Source organism: Rattus norvegicus, chromosome 12, assembly GCF_036323735.1.
Source record: "Rattus norvegicus strain BN/NHsdMcwi chromosome 12, GRCr8, whole genome shotgun sequence".
Lineage (NCBI taxonomy): Eukaryota > Metazoa > Chordata > Mammalia > Rodentia > Muridae > Rattus > Rattus norvegicus.
In genome coordinates, this window is record NC_086030.1 from 51,458,210 (window position 1) to 51,474,446 (window position 16,237).

A 16,237-nucleotide genomic window follows, 5' to 3' on the forward strand; every position below is an offset into this window, starting at 1 on the left:
TCAGGTAGGTGCAGACTCAATGCCCCTCCAGAAAGACCCTGGACGGCTGGCATAGACCGCTTGTGTGGATTTTGTTTTTCCTGAGATACAAGAGAGAACCAAGGCTTCCTGCATGCTAGGCAACCACCCTACCTCTGAAGTAGTCTCCATTTTCTTTGAGACAAGCTCTCTCTGAATTGCCAGAGGGTTAGGGTTAGGCTTTGAATTTAAGATCCCTGCCTTAATCTCCCTAAACAGCTGAGATTCCAGGCTGTACCACCGGACCGTGATATGTCTCCTTCCTTAGTTCCCTTCCTTGGGGTCTCTTATACTCGTGGCAAGAGCTTGATCATCTGAGTCACAGGGGGAAAGAAGGGATTTTTTTTTTTTGGCCTAGAGCAGAAACACACACACACACACACACACACCACACTCCCTGACACCAGAGAGCAGAAACACACACACACACACACACACACACACACACACACACACACACCACACTCCCTGACACCAGAGGGCTTCCCTTACCTGTACAGCTAAAAGCATTTGGTAGAAATAGAGCTTGCAGGTGGCTTCCTTCAGGCGTTTGTTCCCCACCACACGGTCAAACAATTCTCCTCCTTCCATCCTGAAACACACACAGAGCAGGACCTTCATCCCTGAACACACAACACCAATGAAATAAACTCACCTAGCCCAGAAAAATAAGCATGGGGGAAGGGGGGGGGGATGAGCACCTGCCTCAAGCCAGAGGCCCCTGGCCTGCACCTCCAGCACTAAGACATTGCTTAGGGTTAATGCCAGCACTCGGGCAGAGCTCAAAGGCCCAGGCCAGCCAGAGATACAGGGCCTTCTCAAAATAAATAAATGTATGTGTGTTGGGGGGGGGGGGGGGGTGATGGTGAGGCAGGTCTTTCATCCTGGCACTTGGGAGGCAGAGACAGGCTGATCTCTGCATTAAGATGGTCTGGCCTAACCTACAGAGTGAGTTTTGGCTTAGCCAGGCTACAAGGAGAAACCTTGTCTCCAAAACCCAAAAATTAATAAATTCATACATAGACAAACAAATAGCCAAATCATCTTCCTGAGGGCTAGAGAAAGAGCTAGGCCAAAGAAACTCACAAGGAGTGGCTATCAGCCTACCAAAGCACCTGCTGGCCTCAGGCTCACTCTAGTCACCCTCAGGGGACCTTGGTTCCCCACAGCTTTCACCACCCCACCCCTACCCTACACCTCTCCAGCTCCTGAGCTCCCTCCCCCAAGTTCCCATTCCCATCCTACCCTGCCATTTCAGCCCTCAGCTCTCTTAGCCCCCTCTCCTCTCTCCCTCCCCACTCCTCTCTCTACCCTCACCACTCTTCTCTCATAGCCAGGTTCGGTCTCTTGGCCAAGCTTCATCTACTACTCCTCTCCCTGCTGTGGAATCTTCCAGCTGCCTCTGCCTGTGCTCTCCCTTAAAAGCACAATGAAAACCTTCTCCTCAACCACACCTGGGAGGGCTGCGTCCTGATTTCTCTCACTCCTCTTACAGAAGATGGGAGTTCAGTTCCCAGCCTCCGCGTCCAACCCACAAGTGCCTGTAACTCCATCTCAGGAGACCAAAGTCCACGTCTGACCGCTACAGCACATGGACATACGCGCACAGGCACAGAACTAAAAATAATCAAACATAAACCGTGGAACAAACTAATGACCTGATAAGCCTCATCCATGACAAGATGCCCCAGTAGGAAAAGAGGAGAAGATGGAATATATAATAAGCAATGGAGACTTTGGGAACATTTTAAAAATCTGACTCCAGCAGGACGGTGTTGGTGCACACCTTTGATCCCAGCACTTGGAAGCAGATCTCTGAGTTAGAGGCCAGCCTGGTCTGCAGGTAGAGTTCTAAGACTGCCAGGGCTACACAGAAAAACTCTTGTCTTGAAAACCACAAAGATAAAATAAAATAAAGAAATAAAAATCTGATTCCAGAGCTGGAGAGAGGCCCATAGATCTGCATTCCTACAGCGATCCTACATGCTGGTGGAGTGGAAACAGACTACCATGCTGGGCCAGACAGCTGGGGTTCGAACCCCAGGTCAATTCTTCAAAGCTGTAGGTCTTCAGGTCTTTGGCTACTTAACCCCTCTGAGCTAAACAACAATAACAAAGTTAAATTTAAAATATCTGTTTGTTTTCTTGAGACAGTCCTGGGACTCAGTCTGTAGACCAGGCTGGCCTTGAATTCACTGACATTCGTCTGCCTCGGCCTCCTGAGTGCTGGGATTAAAGGGGTGCGCCACCACCTCCTGGCTAACCTGCATTCGATTCTTTACTGGCTTATAAGACTTGGAAACATAAATTTAAATGATACTACTTACAGTTCCAGAACAATGTAATAATCTTCCACATCAAAGACATCTTTAATCTTGATGATGCACGGCTACAGGAGAGAAGAAAGGAGAAAGGATAAACTCCAGAAAGGAAACCTTAAGACACAGAACCTGAGGCATCAGGAGGATGAAGAGCAGGCACTGGGTCCTTGTTTGGGGGGGGTGGGTTCCAAGTACAGGAGAAGGCGGAATGGAATGTAGCTGACTGCTCACTGAGAACTCACACAAGAAACACATCGTACAGTGTCAGCAAGGAATAGTTCAAATCTGTTTAGCAGGTTTTCCCAGACGTCTCCTCATTCGTCAAAACAGGAACCTGACAAGAGGCATGAAAAGAAGCGGGAGCTGGATACTCCGGGGAGGGGGTACGGTATTTTCTCAGCAGACCTGAGATCTAGATTCAGTCCCAGCACAGGAGCAAAAGTCCTTCTTCTCAGCAGGACACAAGATCAGAGACCATGAAACTATTATGTAATCCCAGCACTTGGGGGTGTGGGGGGAGGAAAAATCAAAGATTCAAGGCCAGCCTCGGCTATAAAGCAAGTTCAAGGCTAGCCTGGGCAACAGGAGACCCTGTCTCAATAACAGAGAAGGCTAAGGAGGAATCCCAATTATACTCCCAGATAACAGATTCTTGCGCTCCAGCACCAGAGTCACGGAGAATGGAACCTGTATGATAAATCCTCTCATTGTATAAGACCTTTGAAGCATGGATAACAGTTTATCATCTGTGCTGGGGACACAGCACTGCAGGCGGGGAGAAGCAGGTTTAGATTCTCTAGAAGGCAGACTCAGCATTACAGTTTCCACTCAGAAAGCTACCTGTGTTTAAAACTGACAGCAAAGCTCAGGGCAGGTAAGAAACAGGCTGAGTTTCAGGAAGACAGAAGCCAGCACAAAGAAGTGATCACGAGAGACTCAGACAGAGAGCCAGGAATCCTTTCAGGTTTGACACTGTAAGAAGTGAGACTCATCCCAGCACTCTTCATGGTTCACTGCAACTGTTGCTGCATACACCCTTCCTCCTGCAGTGAAAAGTCCCACAGTGAACACCCACAGCTTCCCAACGTAGACATGGAAACAGGGCTCAGTGCTGCTGAGACGTCTGTCTTAATTAATATCAAAGTTAACCAGGAAAACATTTAGGAAGATGTCCTTTGTTTAAGTGAGAGAGAGAGAGAGAGTGTGTGTGTGTGTGTGGTGTGTTGTGTCTGTCTGTCTGTCGTCTGTCTGTCTGTCTCTGTGCATGCCACCAAGCATGTGTGGAGGTCAGAGAAAAACTTGTGGGAACTGGTTCTCCTGGTTCTCTCCTTCCTCCATGAGAGTCCTAGGGATCAAACTCAGATGGCCAGGCTTCACAGCACGTTCCTTCTTTACCCTCTGAGTCACTCTGCCAACAGTGAATGTGTTTTAAAAAATAAGACAAAACTAGGCAAAGCAGGCTGCGGCAGGAAGATTGCTTGAGCCAGGAATCCGGGCCTAGCCTGGCCAATTCAGCCAGTTCCTGTGGAAAAGAACAAAAACAAACTCCACTCAAAGAGGCGGAGACAGAGGGTCATGTGAGTCCAGTATTCCCAGACTTGCCAGGGTAACAAGGCAGGACTGTCTCCTAACAACAAAAAGAAAAGGAAGAAAAGGGATTAGGGAGGGGGAGAAAAGGCAGAAGGAAAATGGAAGCAAAGGGAGAGCAGGGAAGGAAAGGAGAGGAAAGAGAAGAAGCTGCTCTCAAAGTACAAGACAGGCAAGCAGGAAGGCTGGCCGCTGGAGTGCGGAGGTTAGAGGATCCAGAATTGTAAGCAGGCTGTGGAGACATTGTATCGAACACAGTGATCTAGAATAAATAAACCTTCAAATTCTTGGAGAGTTGTGAGGAGGTGGAAGACAGAAAAGAAATTCTGACCGGAGGTTAGGAGAAGAGGAAATCTTCAGTTACTCTAGCAAGATGTGGGTCAAGTTTAACACTAACACCTACTGAGCTTGCATTATGGGTTCTCATAAACTAGTGAAGAGACTGGGAGAACCCGCAAAAAGAAGCCAATATCAGTCAGACCTGTAGGCTACAGCCCTATGTCTTCCACAGATATAAAGTCATCCTTACAAAACAGGTAAGGTAGCAAGCGCAAGGCCCTGGGTTCGGTCCCCAGCTCCGGGGAAAAAAAAAAAAAAAAAAAAAAAAGACAAAACAGGTAAGGACCACGTATATTCAACACCTATGCATCAGACATAACAACGGGATTCTTCCTACCTGTCAGACACCATGGGTTTAACTGGATTACTCCAAATAATAATTATTTAAAAGGATCCAAATAAAAGATATTTAAAAGGACCCAAATTCAGATATAATTAACCTCACTAAAACTTTCATTTTCTTTGCAAATATTACTAATCTTTTTAAGGTTTTCGTCCAGACCTCAATAAAAATATCGAGTATTGAATCATGAATCACGGAGCCCTTCACACAGGGTTGTATTCTTAAAACTTGGAAGTAAAACTCGTCCGAGGTAAATAAGCCATATGTGTTCTCACAAACACACAGAGGAGCCCCAAGTAGCCTCCTATGGCAACACAACTGACAGTGATACTTACATGATTCAGCTTCTTCAAAATTTCTATTTCAGTTTCCACACTGGGAGCTGTGTCCTTAAATAAACAGGATAGCATTGAGTTCATTAGTAATAATAATCATAATGGCCAGTATTTAAAAATATATTTATAGTTAAATTTCATTTAGGATGCCTCAGTTACAAGCCAGGCCCAGCTCTCCCAGAGGACACAAGACTCCATTTGCGTAAAATGGGCTTCAGCTAAGAAATCCAGATTTAAATTTTTTTTTTAGTTTTTTTTTTTTCACTTTTACTTTATGTACGTTGGTGTTTCGACTGGATGCATGTCTGTGTGAGGGTGTCCGATCCCCTGGAACTGGGATCACACACTGCTGTGAGCCACCATCGCAGCAAAGAACTGGACACGGGTCATCTAAAGGACCAGCAAATAAATGCCCTTAACCACTGAACTATCTCTCCATCCCCCACCCCCAGGTTAAAAATGTTTAAATCCAGACATTTTCTTTGCACTTTCACACTCATTACATTTCAGGGGCTGGGGTGGGGGTGAGGAGGTTCTGTTAATGGAGAGGTCATACAGAGTCCAGTGAATGGAAGATTCAGTTAAGTAAAGATTGGTTCTTAAGTTTTCAACAACCTAGGAGACAGCCTTTTCCTCCCCTAAATGGGAAGCAAATCCAGAATCATGAGGTCAGAAATCTATAGCCAATTGAACACAGACCGGAAATTCCCCCTGCCATGTAAGAATAGAATTATCTTGGGAAAAACAATCTGAAGAATGTTAAAGCCAGAAACAGCTGGCTGGAAAGGAAGAAATGCCTGGGCCCTGCTTTGATGTTTCTTTGCCGGGTTATATGGGGGGTCGGGGGGTGGTGGGGTGGTGAACGGACACGACACAGACAATACAGTTGGCTACTTCACTCATTCGGTAAATGTGAATTACAGAAAAAGTGATAAATAGTTGCTATATAAAGATAATTTACATTCTAAAAAAAAATGCAACTGATCATTAGAAATGTCACCTCATGGGGCTGGGGATTTAGCGCAGTGGTAGAGCGCTTACCTAGGAAGCGCAAGGCCCTGGGTTCAGTCCCCAGCTCCGAAAAAAAGAACCAAAAAAAAAAAAAAAAAAAAAAAAGAAATGTCACCTCAGGGTTGGGGATTTAGCTCAGTGGTAGAGCACTTGCCTAGGAAGCGCAAGGCTCTGGGTTCGGTCCCCAGCTCCGAAAAAAGAAAAAAAAAAAGAAAAGAAATGTCACCTCGGTGGTAGAGTACTTGTCTGGTATTCCTGAGTCCCTGGGTTTTATAAAAGTGTGTTTCTATAGCTAACTAACTCCTAGCCAACACCCGAAAGAGCAAAGAATTATCTGCATAAATTATGATGAAGTGGAGGGCGGGCATTCCTTCCTAGTGATGTCTTTGAGAATCTGTTTAAATCTGTCTGATATTATCCAGAACCGGATCGTATCAGGCAAAGTGCCTCAAATGCAACTGGCTGACTCTTTGGAAAACACACAAGACCTTACAGAGCAGACGGGGTCAGCAGGGCGTAGGGAAAGGGACTGCTCCTTTACCATGTCAAATCCATAGTTGCAGTTTAGGGGAACTGTACCACCTCCCTCAGGCCCACGCATGCCTGCAATCCCAGCATCCCAGAGTACACCTTCAAGGACAGTCTGGGCTATGTGAGAGCCATAATCTCAAAAAACAAGGAAAAAAATGCTTTGAAGTAAAAAGCAATCTCCAGAATTTGTAGAATGAGTCAAAATGCTACACTGTAGGCACTGAGCATTTCACACTGCAGCAAATGCTGGGAATACATTGAGAATAGCACCTAGGTCAGGATTAAACCCAGCTTTCCTGAGATTGTTTTGCCTTCTCACTAGACCTCTTAACTCTCAACAGGTTTCATTTCCACTACAATATCCCAAACGTGTTACTCCATTCACTGTTTGAAAGCCTGGGCAGCAGATAAACCGCTGTGATAAAGCTGATCGGTGACTAGGAGCAGTTTCCGTGAGATATGCCTGTTGAGGACAGGAAGGTGAGCTGTCCAAACGAGGTGAATTCATCTAGACACCACAGTGTCTCCACCAAGATAAGACGAGAGAGGCTGAAGGCAGCTATGAGGCTGCACTGGCCGTTAGACCCACTTCTCCCCCATCCCTTTATAGCTACTTTAGGGGAAAAAAAAAAACAGTCTGTTACTGCGTGCAGGATTACACACAATCAATTATTTCTAGAATTAAATTATAAATAAAGGTTTCTAGATTAATTAAAAGACACTTAAAAGTGTCCAGTGTTGCTTGGCAGTGAAGAATCGCTACGCCTAAGAGACTGAGACACACTCCAGAGTTCCTTAAGGGCTTGTGCGAGCCAGGCAGCTACCAACTCGGTACTCACAGCTTCTCTGGACGAGCCAAGGGCGAACCTCCGCTTGCTGATGATCTTTATGGCCACTTTCTTACACGTTTTCCTCTCAAAGGCCATCTTTACCTCCCCACAGGCACCGCTAAGGGGAAGCACACAGACAGTGACTGTTCAGGATGATTTTCATCATGAAACGCACCATTGTCCGAGTCTGCACTGACAGCAAGAAGTTAAAGAGGGAGCGGAGGAGGTTGTTCAGGTGGGTAAAGGGCTCGTCGTACAAGGATAGGATCTGAGTTCAGACCCCCGGAACCCATGTAAACCAGGCAACGTACAGCAAGAGCGGAGATAGAAAGAAGAAAACTACTCCAGAAGCTTGTGGGCCAGCCGGCCATGCATGCACAGCAGAAAACAGAGACTCAGTCTTAAGGTAGAAGGGTGAGACCAACACCCAAGGCTGTCTTCTGACCTCCACACAAATTCTGTGGCACATGAAGTCCTGCACTTACACACACACACACACACACACACACACACACACACACACACACAAGCACAGAGCATGTAGCATGTAAACACAGGACTCTCACACACTCACACACATACAAACACACATACCTATGCATGTAGCATGCACACATGGGCACTCACACATATACAAACACACATACACACACACACACACACACAAAGGGGTGCAGCTGCCCCTTGCACACACATGTGTACTCACACAAAAGAAATTAAATATTGTCCATGTAACATTTTTACCATTGTCTATATGCTCAAAGGAAACACTGTAACCTCACTAGAGTAAACTGTCAAGAGCACAGACTCTTTCAGAGGTCCTGATTTCAAATCCCAGCGACCACATGGTGGCTCACAACATCTGTAATGGGATCTGATGTCCTTTTCTGGTGTGTCTACAGTGTATTTACTTAAGATCCATCCTAGCAGCGACTACAGTGCAAGCTGCACACGACCTGTCTGTAGTGAGCCATGACAATGACTGGGTTTTGAGACAGAATAGAAAAGGCTGCACATCGTTCTTATTGTATTGAGTATAGGTAACACTGAATGTACCGTGATAGTGATTTTCAAGTGTAAAATTGAGTCATAGTCAGTACCCACCCGATGTTCTAGTACCCGCCAGTTCCCAGTAGGTAAACAGCATTACACTGCTTGCCCTAAGCAGTCTACTTGTCTGAGATTGGATCCTGAGGTGTTGATTTGGTCCTAACTTCTCTAGGAGCTGGAACATCCCATTACAACCTCTCCCTGGCTATTTAACCCCTCACCCCTTACCCTTGAGACAAAAGCCTTTGGAAGCACAGGCTGTCCTCAGACAGCTATTACGACACCAAGGATAACACTGAACTCCTGCACCTCCTGCCTCATTTTTTAAGTTGTTGAATTCTAAGTATGCCTCTACCTTGCCCAGCTGTCTTTTTCTGTTAGGGATTGAACTAAACACTTTATACTAAATTGCATGCCTACCGAATAAGGTCAGAGGCTGACTGCAGATGGCCCAGCATGTAGAAGTGATTGCCCCATATACTGGTTAGGGTATTTTTGTTTTTTTTTTTTTTTTATTGTCAACTTGGCTCAGTATCGAGGATCATCTGCTAGAAGGGAATCTCACTTGAAAACAATGCTTCCATTAGAGTGCCCAGTAGTCAAATCTGTGGGGCATTTTCTTGATTAATTTGGGACTGCCAACCCCAGTTAGCACAGTACTGTCTGTCGCTAGAGTGTAAGGAAGCAGACTAATCAAGTCATGAAAACTGAGGCAGTAAGTGGTATCCTCCACAGTTGCTCTGCTCGAGCTCCTGCGTTGGCTTTCCTCAGGCGTGGGTGCTGATCACAACATAAAAGCCCCAGTACACACTTCCCTCTCCAAGTTGCTTCTGGTCAGTGTTTATCATAGCAACAGTAAGCAAAGTAGTCCAGTCCTCATACCAGGAGTGGAGGACTGTCATGATGGCTGCAGTCATGTTGTTTTGGGGAAAGGATTCCAGGACTTTGGAGCTTTGGCCTGGAAAGCTGTCAGGTACTCAGAGATTGGTAGGTTGTTCTGTAGACAATGCTGAGAGGAATGCAAGCAACAGAGACCTGGCTGTTTTTCAGAGGTCCTGAGTTCAATTCTCAGCAACTACATGGTGGCCCATAATCATCTGTAGTGAGATTTGGTGCCCTCTGCTGGCCTGCAGGCATACATGCAGGCAGAATGCTTTATACATAATGAATAAATCTTATTTAAAAAAAAAAAAGTTCTGTGAAAGTGAGGTTGGGTGGAGTGATGCACGCCTTTAAACACAGGACTTGGGAGGCTGGAGCAGGCAGATAGATCTCTGTGAGTTCAAAGCCAGCCTGCTATACAGAATGAGTTCCAGAACAGCCAGGGATACGCAGAGAAACCGTGTCTCAAAAACAAAAATAAGCAAGTAAAAAGAGTCTGTGAAATGAAACAATTTGTGCACTGAGATAATCAATACTACTTAGCTGGGGCTTAAAAATCTGCTCTAATTAATAAGAGCCCAACGTCATCAACATCCTCAAGGTAAGATCTTCTGGGTCAGCACACAAAAGCTGTGGTCCAGAAAGAGTCCAAAGCTGCATCTCAAGCTGGAATTTCACAATGTGTAAAGAGTCTCCCACAAGATACTAGTTTTGAAGGCATGAAGGGATCATGGGCAGCAGCTGAAGCTCACCACTGTGTGGCAGGGTCGCAGCATCCCTGAAGAGAAGCCAAGAGGTCACTGACAAAGATGCAGATTCAGCTGCAGGTGGAGACCCCATAACGCCAATGTGGTATGACCAGAGGCAGCAGCAGGTGTGAAGGGGTGCCAGCATTCAAATCCAAGACAAACTGTGTGTGCCATACATGGGGGTGGGGGGGGGGGTGGGAGTGGGGGATGGGGTTGAAGCTGCTAATGACTTCTCAGTTCAAAAGATCAAGAGTGGGACCCAGACCTTGGACTCTGAGCTGGTTACTTACCACTGTTGAGATTTGGTTTTTCCTTTGATCTGATTGTAACCCGGTTCTTTCTTTTTTTGTTGTTTTGTTTTTTTTTGTTGTTGTTGTTCTTTTTTTTCCGGAGCTGGGGACCGAAACCAGGGCCTTGCGCTTCCTAGGCAAGCGCTCTACCACTGAGCTACACCCCCAACCCCAACCCGGTTCTTTCTTAAAGTAATAAAAAACATTTTAACAGGAGCCCGCAGTTAAGACAATTTGATTGTTTTTGAGAACTTGAACTTTTAAACTGCTGAGATTTTCTTTCTCAATTTCATTTTATATGCATGGCTACTTTTCCTGTCTGTGCAACAATGTGCAGTACCCCAGAGACTAGAAGGTATCAAATCCCCTGGAACAGAATTATAGGCAGTTATGAGTCATCATGCAGGTACCAGGAATCGAACTTGGGTCCTCTAGAAGAGAAACCAGTGTTCTTACTTGCTAAGTGTTCACTTTCCAGTCCCAAATTCTCTTTTTAAAAGACAGTGGTGGGGCTGGAGAGATGGCTCAGCGGTTAAGAGCACTGACTATTCTTCCAGAGGTCCTGAGTTCAAGTCCCAGCAACCACATGGTGGCTCACAACCATCTGTAATGGGATCTGATCCCTCTTCTGGTGTGTCTGAAGACAGCTACAGTGTACATTATATGTAATAAATAAATCTTTAAAAAAAAAAAAAAAAGACTGGTACTTGAAAAAAAAAAAGGACTGTGTTTCACATTGTGATATTAATTCTTGTTTGTTTTGCTATTGTTGCTGTTGTTATTTTGGGGTTTTGTTTTGGTTTTGGTTTTTCTTTTGAGACAGGGTCTCTCTACATAGTCCTGGCTGTCCTGGAACTCACTATGAAGACCAGGCTGGCCTCGAATTCACAAAGAGCCACTTGCCTCCCAAGTACAAGGCATGCATCGCCACCCGCAGCCCATGACGTCAGCATTAATATGAAATCTTGGGTACAAACAAGGAAAGAATGGTTATGAAAGAGATACGTTTGCATGTCAAGTTGATGAGGAACCAATTGTACTGTTTTTTTTGTTTGTTGGTTTGGTTTGGTTTTACTTTGTTTTGTTTTTGTCAACAAAACAAAGCTGAGCTAGAACCATCTGAGAAGATGGGAACACAACAGGAAAAAAAAAGTGTCTCCATCACGTTGGCTTTTACACAAGTCTGTGAGGCATTCTCTTGATTAGTGATTGAGGCAGGTGGTCCTGGATTAAGACAAAAACAGGCTGGGCAAACCGTTGGGATGCAGACTAGAAAGCAGCACTCCCCCACAGTCTCTGCTTCAGTTCCTGTCTCCAGGTTCCTGCCTGGGCTTCACTCAGTGAGGGACTGTGATCAGGATGTGTAAGCCAGATAAACCCTTTCCTCTTCAGGCTGGTTCCGATTGTGATGCTTATTACAGCAACAGGTTAGGACAAGGACAAGCATGCTGACCTGAATTCAATCTCCGGAATCTATGGCAGGAGAAAATTCCTGAAGCCTTTCCTCTGAGCTCCACGCACATACCACAGTATACACATTACACACACACACACACACACACACACACACACACACAGAGAGGTAATTAAATAAATTTTAATTAACAAGAAATACACTGGCAAAAAAAAATACAAAAAGAGAAAGAAAGAAATACACTGACTATGGAAGCTAATGACTGTACCCCTCAGGAGGTAAGACAGAAGAACTGCCCATGAGTTTGAGGTCAATGTGGACTACAGCGTGAGTTCATGGGCTACACAGTGAGTTCATGCCACCAGTCTACGCTATGAGTCCCTGTCTCAAGAAAAAAACAAAACAAAAAACAAAAAACAAAAAAAACAAAAAAAAAAACAAAAACCAAGGAATAAATATGATAAACCATCTGTGTTTTTGGAATTTAATTAATCAGGCATAAGGCTCAATAGTCTAGCACTTTACCAAACACACAGAGTGTCCTGGATTTGAACACTAGCATTCCCAAATATTAAACAAACAAAAAAGGAAGTCAAGCACAGGCTGGAGAGATGGCTTAGCTGTTAAGAGCACTGACTGCTCTTCCAGAGGTCCTGAGTTCAATTCCCAGCAACTGCATGGTGGCTCACAACCATCTGTAATGGGATCTGATGCCCTCTTCTGGTAGCTACAATGCATTCCTATAAATATAATAAACCTTTAAAAAAAAAGGAGGCCAATCACGATCGATCAATTTGATTACTCAGCACACAATGGCATCTACCATCAAGCATCAATCAACCCACACAGGAGAGAACTGTTCCCTGCATTGTCCTCTGGCCTCCACGTACTCACTGTGGCATGGGTGTGCGCACAAGCATACACACAGTGACTCATAGGTCATTAAAAGCTGCTTTTCAGAAGTCATCACTAGTCAGACAGAGTGAGGCAGGCTTGGAATCCCGTCTGGGAGGTAGAGGAAGGAGTATCCGGAATTCAAGCTCATCCTCGATTGTACAGTGAGGTTGAGGCCAGAGTAAGCTACATGAAAAGACAGGCTAGCCAGACACGGCGGTGCCCATCCTAATCAGAGCACTTGGGAGGCAGAAGCAGGAGAATCTCTGTTGAGTTGTAGGCCAGACACAACAACAAAATAAAACCCCATGTTGAAAATAACTAATGAGGGTTGGAGAGATGGCTCAGCGGTTAGGAGCACTGACTGCTCTTTCAGAGGTCCTGAGTTCAAATCCCAGCAACCACAGGGTGGCTCACAACCATCTGTAATGAGATCTGATGCCCTCTTCTGGTGTGTCTAAAGATAGCTACAATGTACTTACATGTAATAAATAAATAAATCTTCAAAATAAAAAAAAAAGAAAGAAAGAAAATAACTAATGAAATAGATGGGAAGATACCCTGGCCTATAAAACGTTTGCTAGGCAAGCATAAGGACCTGAGCTTAGATACTCAGCGCCCGCATTAAAAGCTTGTCTCTAATCCCAGTGCTGGGGTGGTGAAGAGCAGGACATTCTAGGCCTTGCCATCCCATCAGAACGCTCCAGCAACATTGGAGAAGACACTAATACTGACCCCAGAACTATCCACACAATCCTCACACAGGCAAACACATAGACTACACACGAGAAGTTATCAGAGAAGCCAAGCCTCATGGCACAGGCTAATCCCAGCACTAAAATTTATAAGGAAAAAAAAAAAGTTTATTTAAACTGATCATTATCAAATAAATCAGTAGTACGTGTATCACAAAGCTCGACAGCTACAGGATAAATAATAAGGCTATAAAGTCAGGTATCAAAACACTAACCCGTGAGAACCCATAGGGGAAAAAGGAGTTTTAGTCTGTTACATAAAGGAAAATAATTTACCTTCCAAGAGTTTTTGACATGATGTATTCGTCTCTTAATTCCTTAGGATAAACTGACTGGTCATCTACAGTCAGATCAAAAAATACAAAAACTGAGAAGAAAGGACAGAAATGGGCTCGTTAATTCACGATTACAAACCTGGTTCACAAGTTTAACTACACACAGGGTATAAGACAGAGAATTACGCTCATCGTGTAATACAAAATGAATCCTTTTTACTCCGGGGGCAAAAAGATAGTTCCGTAAGTAAAAAATCACTTGCTATGTAACGTCTAATGACTTCACTTTGGTCCTCAGAACTCACAGTGGAGGAGGAAATCAACTCATAACAGTTGTTCTCCGACCCCACAGGCATATTGTAACATGTAAGCCTACACACACATGCACACACAAATCTTTCTGTCTCTCTGTTCTTGTCTATCTGTCTCTCTGTCTCTGCATCTGTCTCTTTGTCTCTCTCTCTCGCACACACACAGACACACATACGTGCGCGCGCACACACAATTAATAAATGTAAATTAAAAAGGTAGAGATGAGAGTAAGACACTTTACATTACCTGCTGGCCTCCACACCTACACAAATGCACAAACACCTAAACAACACAAAATAAGTACTCAGCAGGCAGAGGCAGGCAGGGTTCAAAGCCGCCCTGGTCCACATAGAGAATTCTAGGTCAGCCACACAGTAAGACCTTGTCTCAAAACATAAAATCAAACAAAAAAAAACACCACAACTCAGGCAATGGAGTTAACCCTTGAATGGTATCGAATGTTAACTTACTTAATTTGGCTGGTTTAAAGCATAATCCGTAGAGACACAAAAAATTCCCCTTTACAGAGCTAAGAAAAGCTCATTAACCACAAGATAATAACATTTACCTTTATTTCTACACAGTGAAAGTGCGATTTCAGAGTTGTTACTCAAAGGACAGCGTTTTCCTTTCCCGATAAGCTCTGTATTTACAAAGGTTCCATTTCCACTGTGGTCTTCTAGGTATACAATGTAACAATTCTTAGGGCCCATTTCCTAAAACAGAAAATTTCATTTGACAGCAGGATTTAATAGTGCTAGACACCCCAGAAGCAACAACTCTGAGTAGAGAACGGCCACTTACCCTGAAGATGCGAAAGTGCTTCTTGCTGTAAGTCCGGTACTTATCCGTCCTTTTCAACAGTGGTCCATCGAAGCAATATTCACAGCTTTTATCCCTCCCGAACCAGTAGTTGTCATTAACACAGTCTGTTAATACGCAAACACACAGCAGAGAACGTTATCAAACATGCTTTGATAGTACTAATTGGAGGAAGGGTCTAATTCCGTGCAGTGGTGTACATGTGAGCCCCCGCAGGACAAGCTCAAGAAACTTGCCTGCACAGAAAGATGCTGTCAAAACAGCAGTGTGTAAAAAGATGATCAAAAGTAGATTTGATATCAAAATTTTGTATTTAATACTAGGGGACACTGGCTGGGGTATAAGTCATTGCACAATGCAAGCTTAGGAAATTCAAGGTCTTGGGTTCAATCCCCAGTGAGAAAAAGGAGTTGGGGGCTGGAGAGATGGCTTAGTGGTTAAGAGCACTGACTGCTCTTCCAGAGGTCCTGAGTTCAAATCCCAGCAACCACATGGTGGCTCACAACCATCTGTAATGAGATCTGATGCCCTCTTCTGGTAATGCCTGAAGACAGCTACAGTGTACTCGTATATAATAAATAAATCTTAAAAAAAAAAAAAAAAAGAAAGAAAGAAAGGAAAAGGAGATGGGGGTGGGGAATATAATTATACAACAATGTCTTTGTCTTGTTTTAGGCTTTTTGCTATGTGATTATTTGACCCTGGTATTTTGAGGCAGGGTCTTGTACCCTCCAGACTGGCTTCTACTTCTCTAGGTAGCCAAGAATGATGGTAAACTTCTAATCCTTCTGCCTCAGTTTCCCCAATGCTAAGTTTGCCATCAAGTACCAACTTATGTGGTGGCTAGGGATAAAACCCAGAGCTTTGTGCACACTGGGCAAATGACCTACCAACTGAGCTGCATTCCAGCTCTATTCACTCATACTCTGAGAGAGTCTCACGTAACCCAGCTGGACTCGAACTTGCTATGTATCTGAGCTGGCCACGAATTCCTGATACTCCCAAGTGCCACGATTACAGCATGTGCCACAACACCAGGCTGTAACACAGGTTACATAATTGATGGCTTACACATGACCATGAAATGTGGAGCAGCCATTAAGACTCCTTGCATAAGCCAGGCAGCGGTGGCACACCTCTTTAATCCCCGCACTCAGGAAGCAGAAGCAGGAGGATGCCTGAGTTTGCAGCCAGCCTGGTCTACAGAGTGAAGTGAGTTCCAAGACAGTCAGGGCTGTACAGAACAAAAAACAACCTGTCTTGAAAAACCAAAACAGGACTTCTCAAAAAGCTTCTCAAATAGTTTTTTGTTTTTAATGATTTTGAAAAATAGGTAGTTACCTGCATACATTACCTTCCTGAGGGTTCCTATTATGTTCGTACAAAATCTACAATCTTCATGTCCTACCAGGTGCTCAGTTCTAGGCACTTGCCTCCACGATGCTTCTCCACTTTGCTAACTACCCCCAGCTCCGCTGG

The 16,237-nt window shown here is 44.5% G+C and overlaps 1 protein-coding gene across 6 annotated transcripts in view; it reads right to left on the reverse strand.

Annotated features, from left to right (window-relative positions):
* The window catches only part of Chek2 (checkpoint kinase 2), a 32,322-nt gene that overhangs the window by 9,372 nt on the left and 6,713 nt on the right, over nt 1–16,237 (reverse strand). For all 6 annotated transcript variants that reach the window (XM_006249519.4, XM_006249521.5, XM_006249518.5 and 3 more), the window contains 7 exons: nt 14,741–14,865; nt 14,505–14,652; nt 13,626–13,716; nt 7,325–7,433; nt 4,944–4,997; nt 2,346–2,407; nt 511–610 (listed from right to left, as the gene is read on the reverse strand). In XM_006249519.4, the coding sequence (XP_006249581.1) occupies nt 511–610; nt 2,346–2,407; nt 4,944–4,997; nt 7,325–7,433; nt 13,626–13,716; nt 14,505–14,652; nt 14,741–14,865 (689 nt within the window). The remainder of the gene's footprint in view (nt 1–510; nt 611–2,345; nt 2,408–4,943; nt 4,998–7,324; nt 7,434–13,625; nt 13,717–14,504; nt 14,653–14,740; nt 14,866–16,237) is intronic.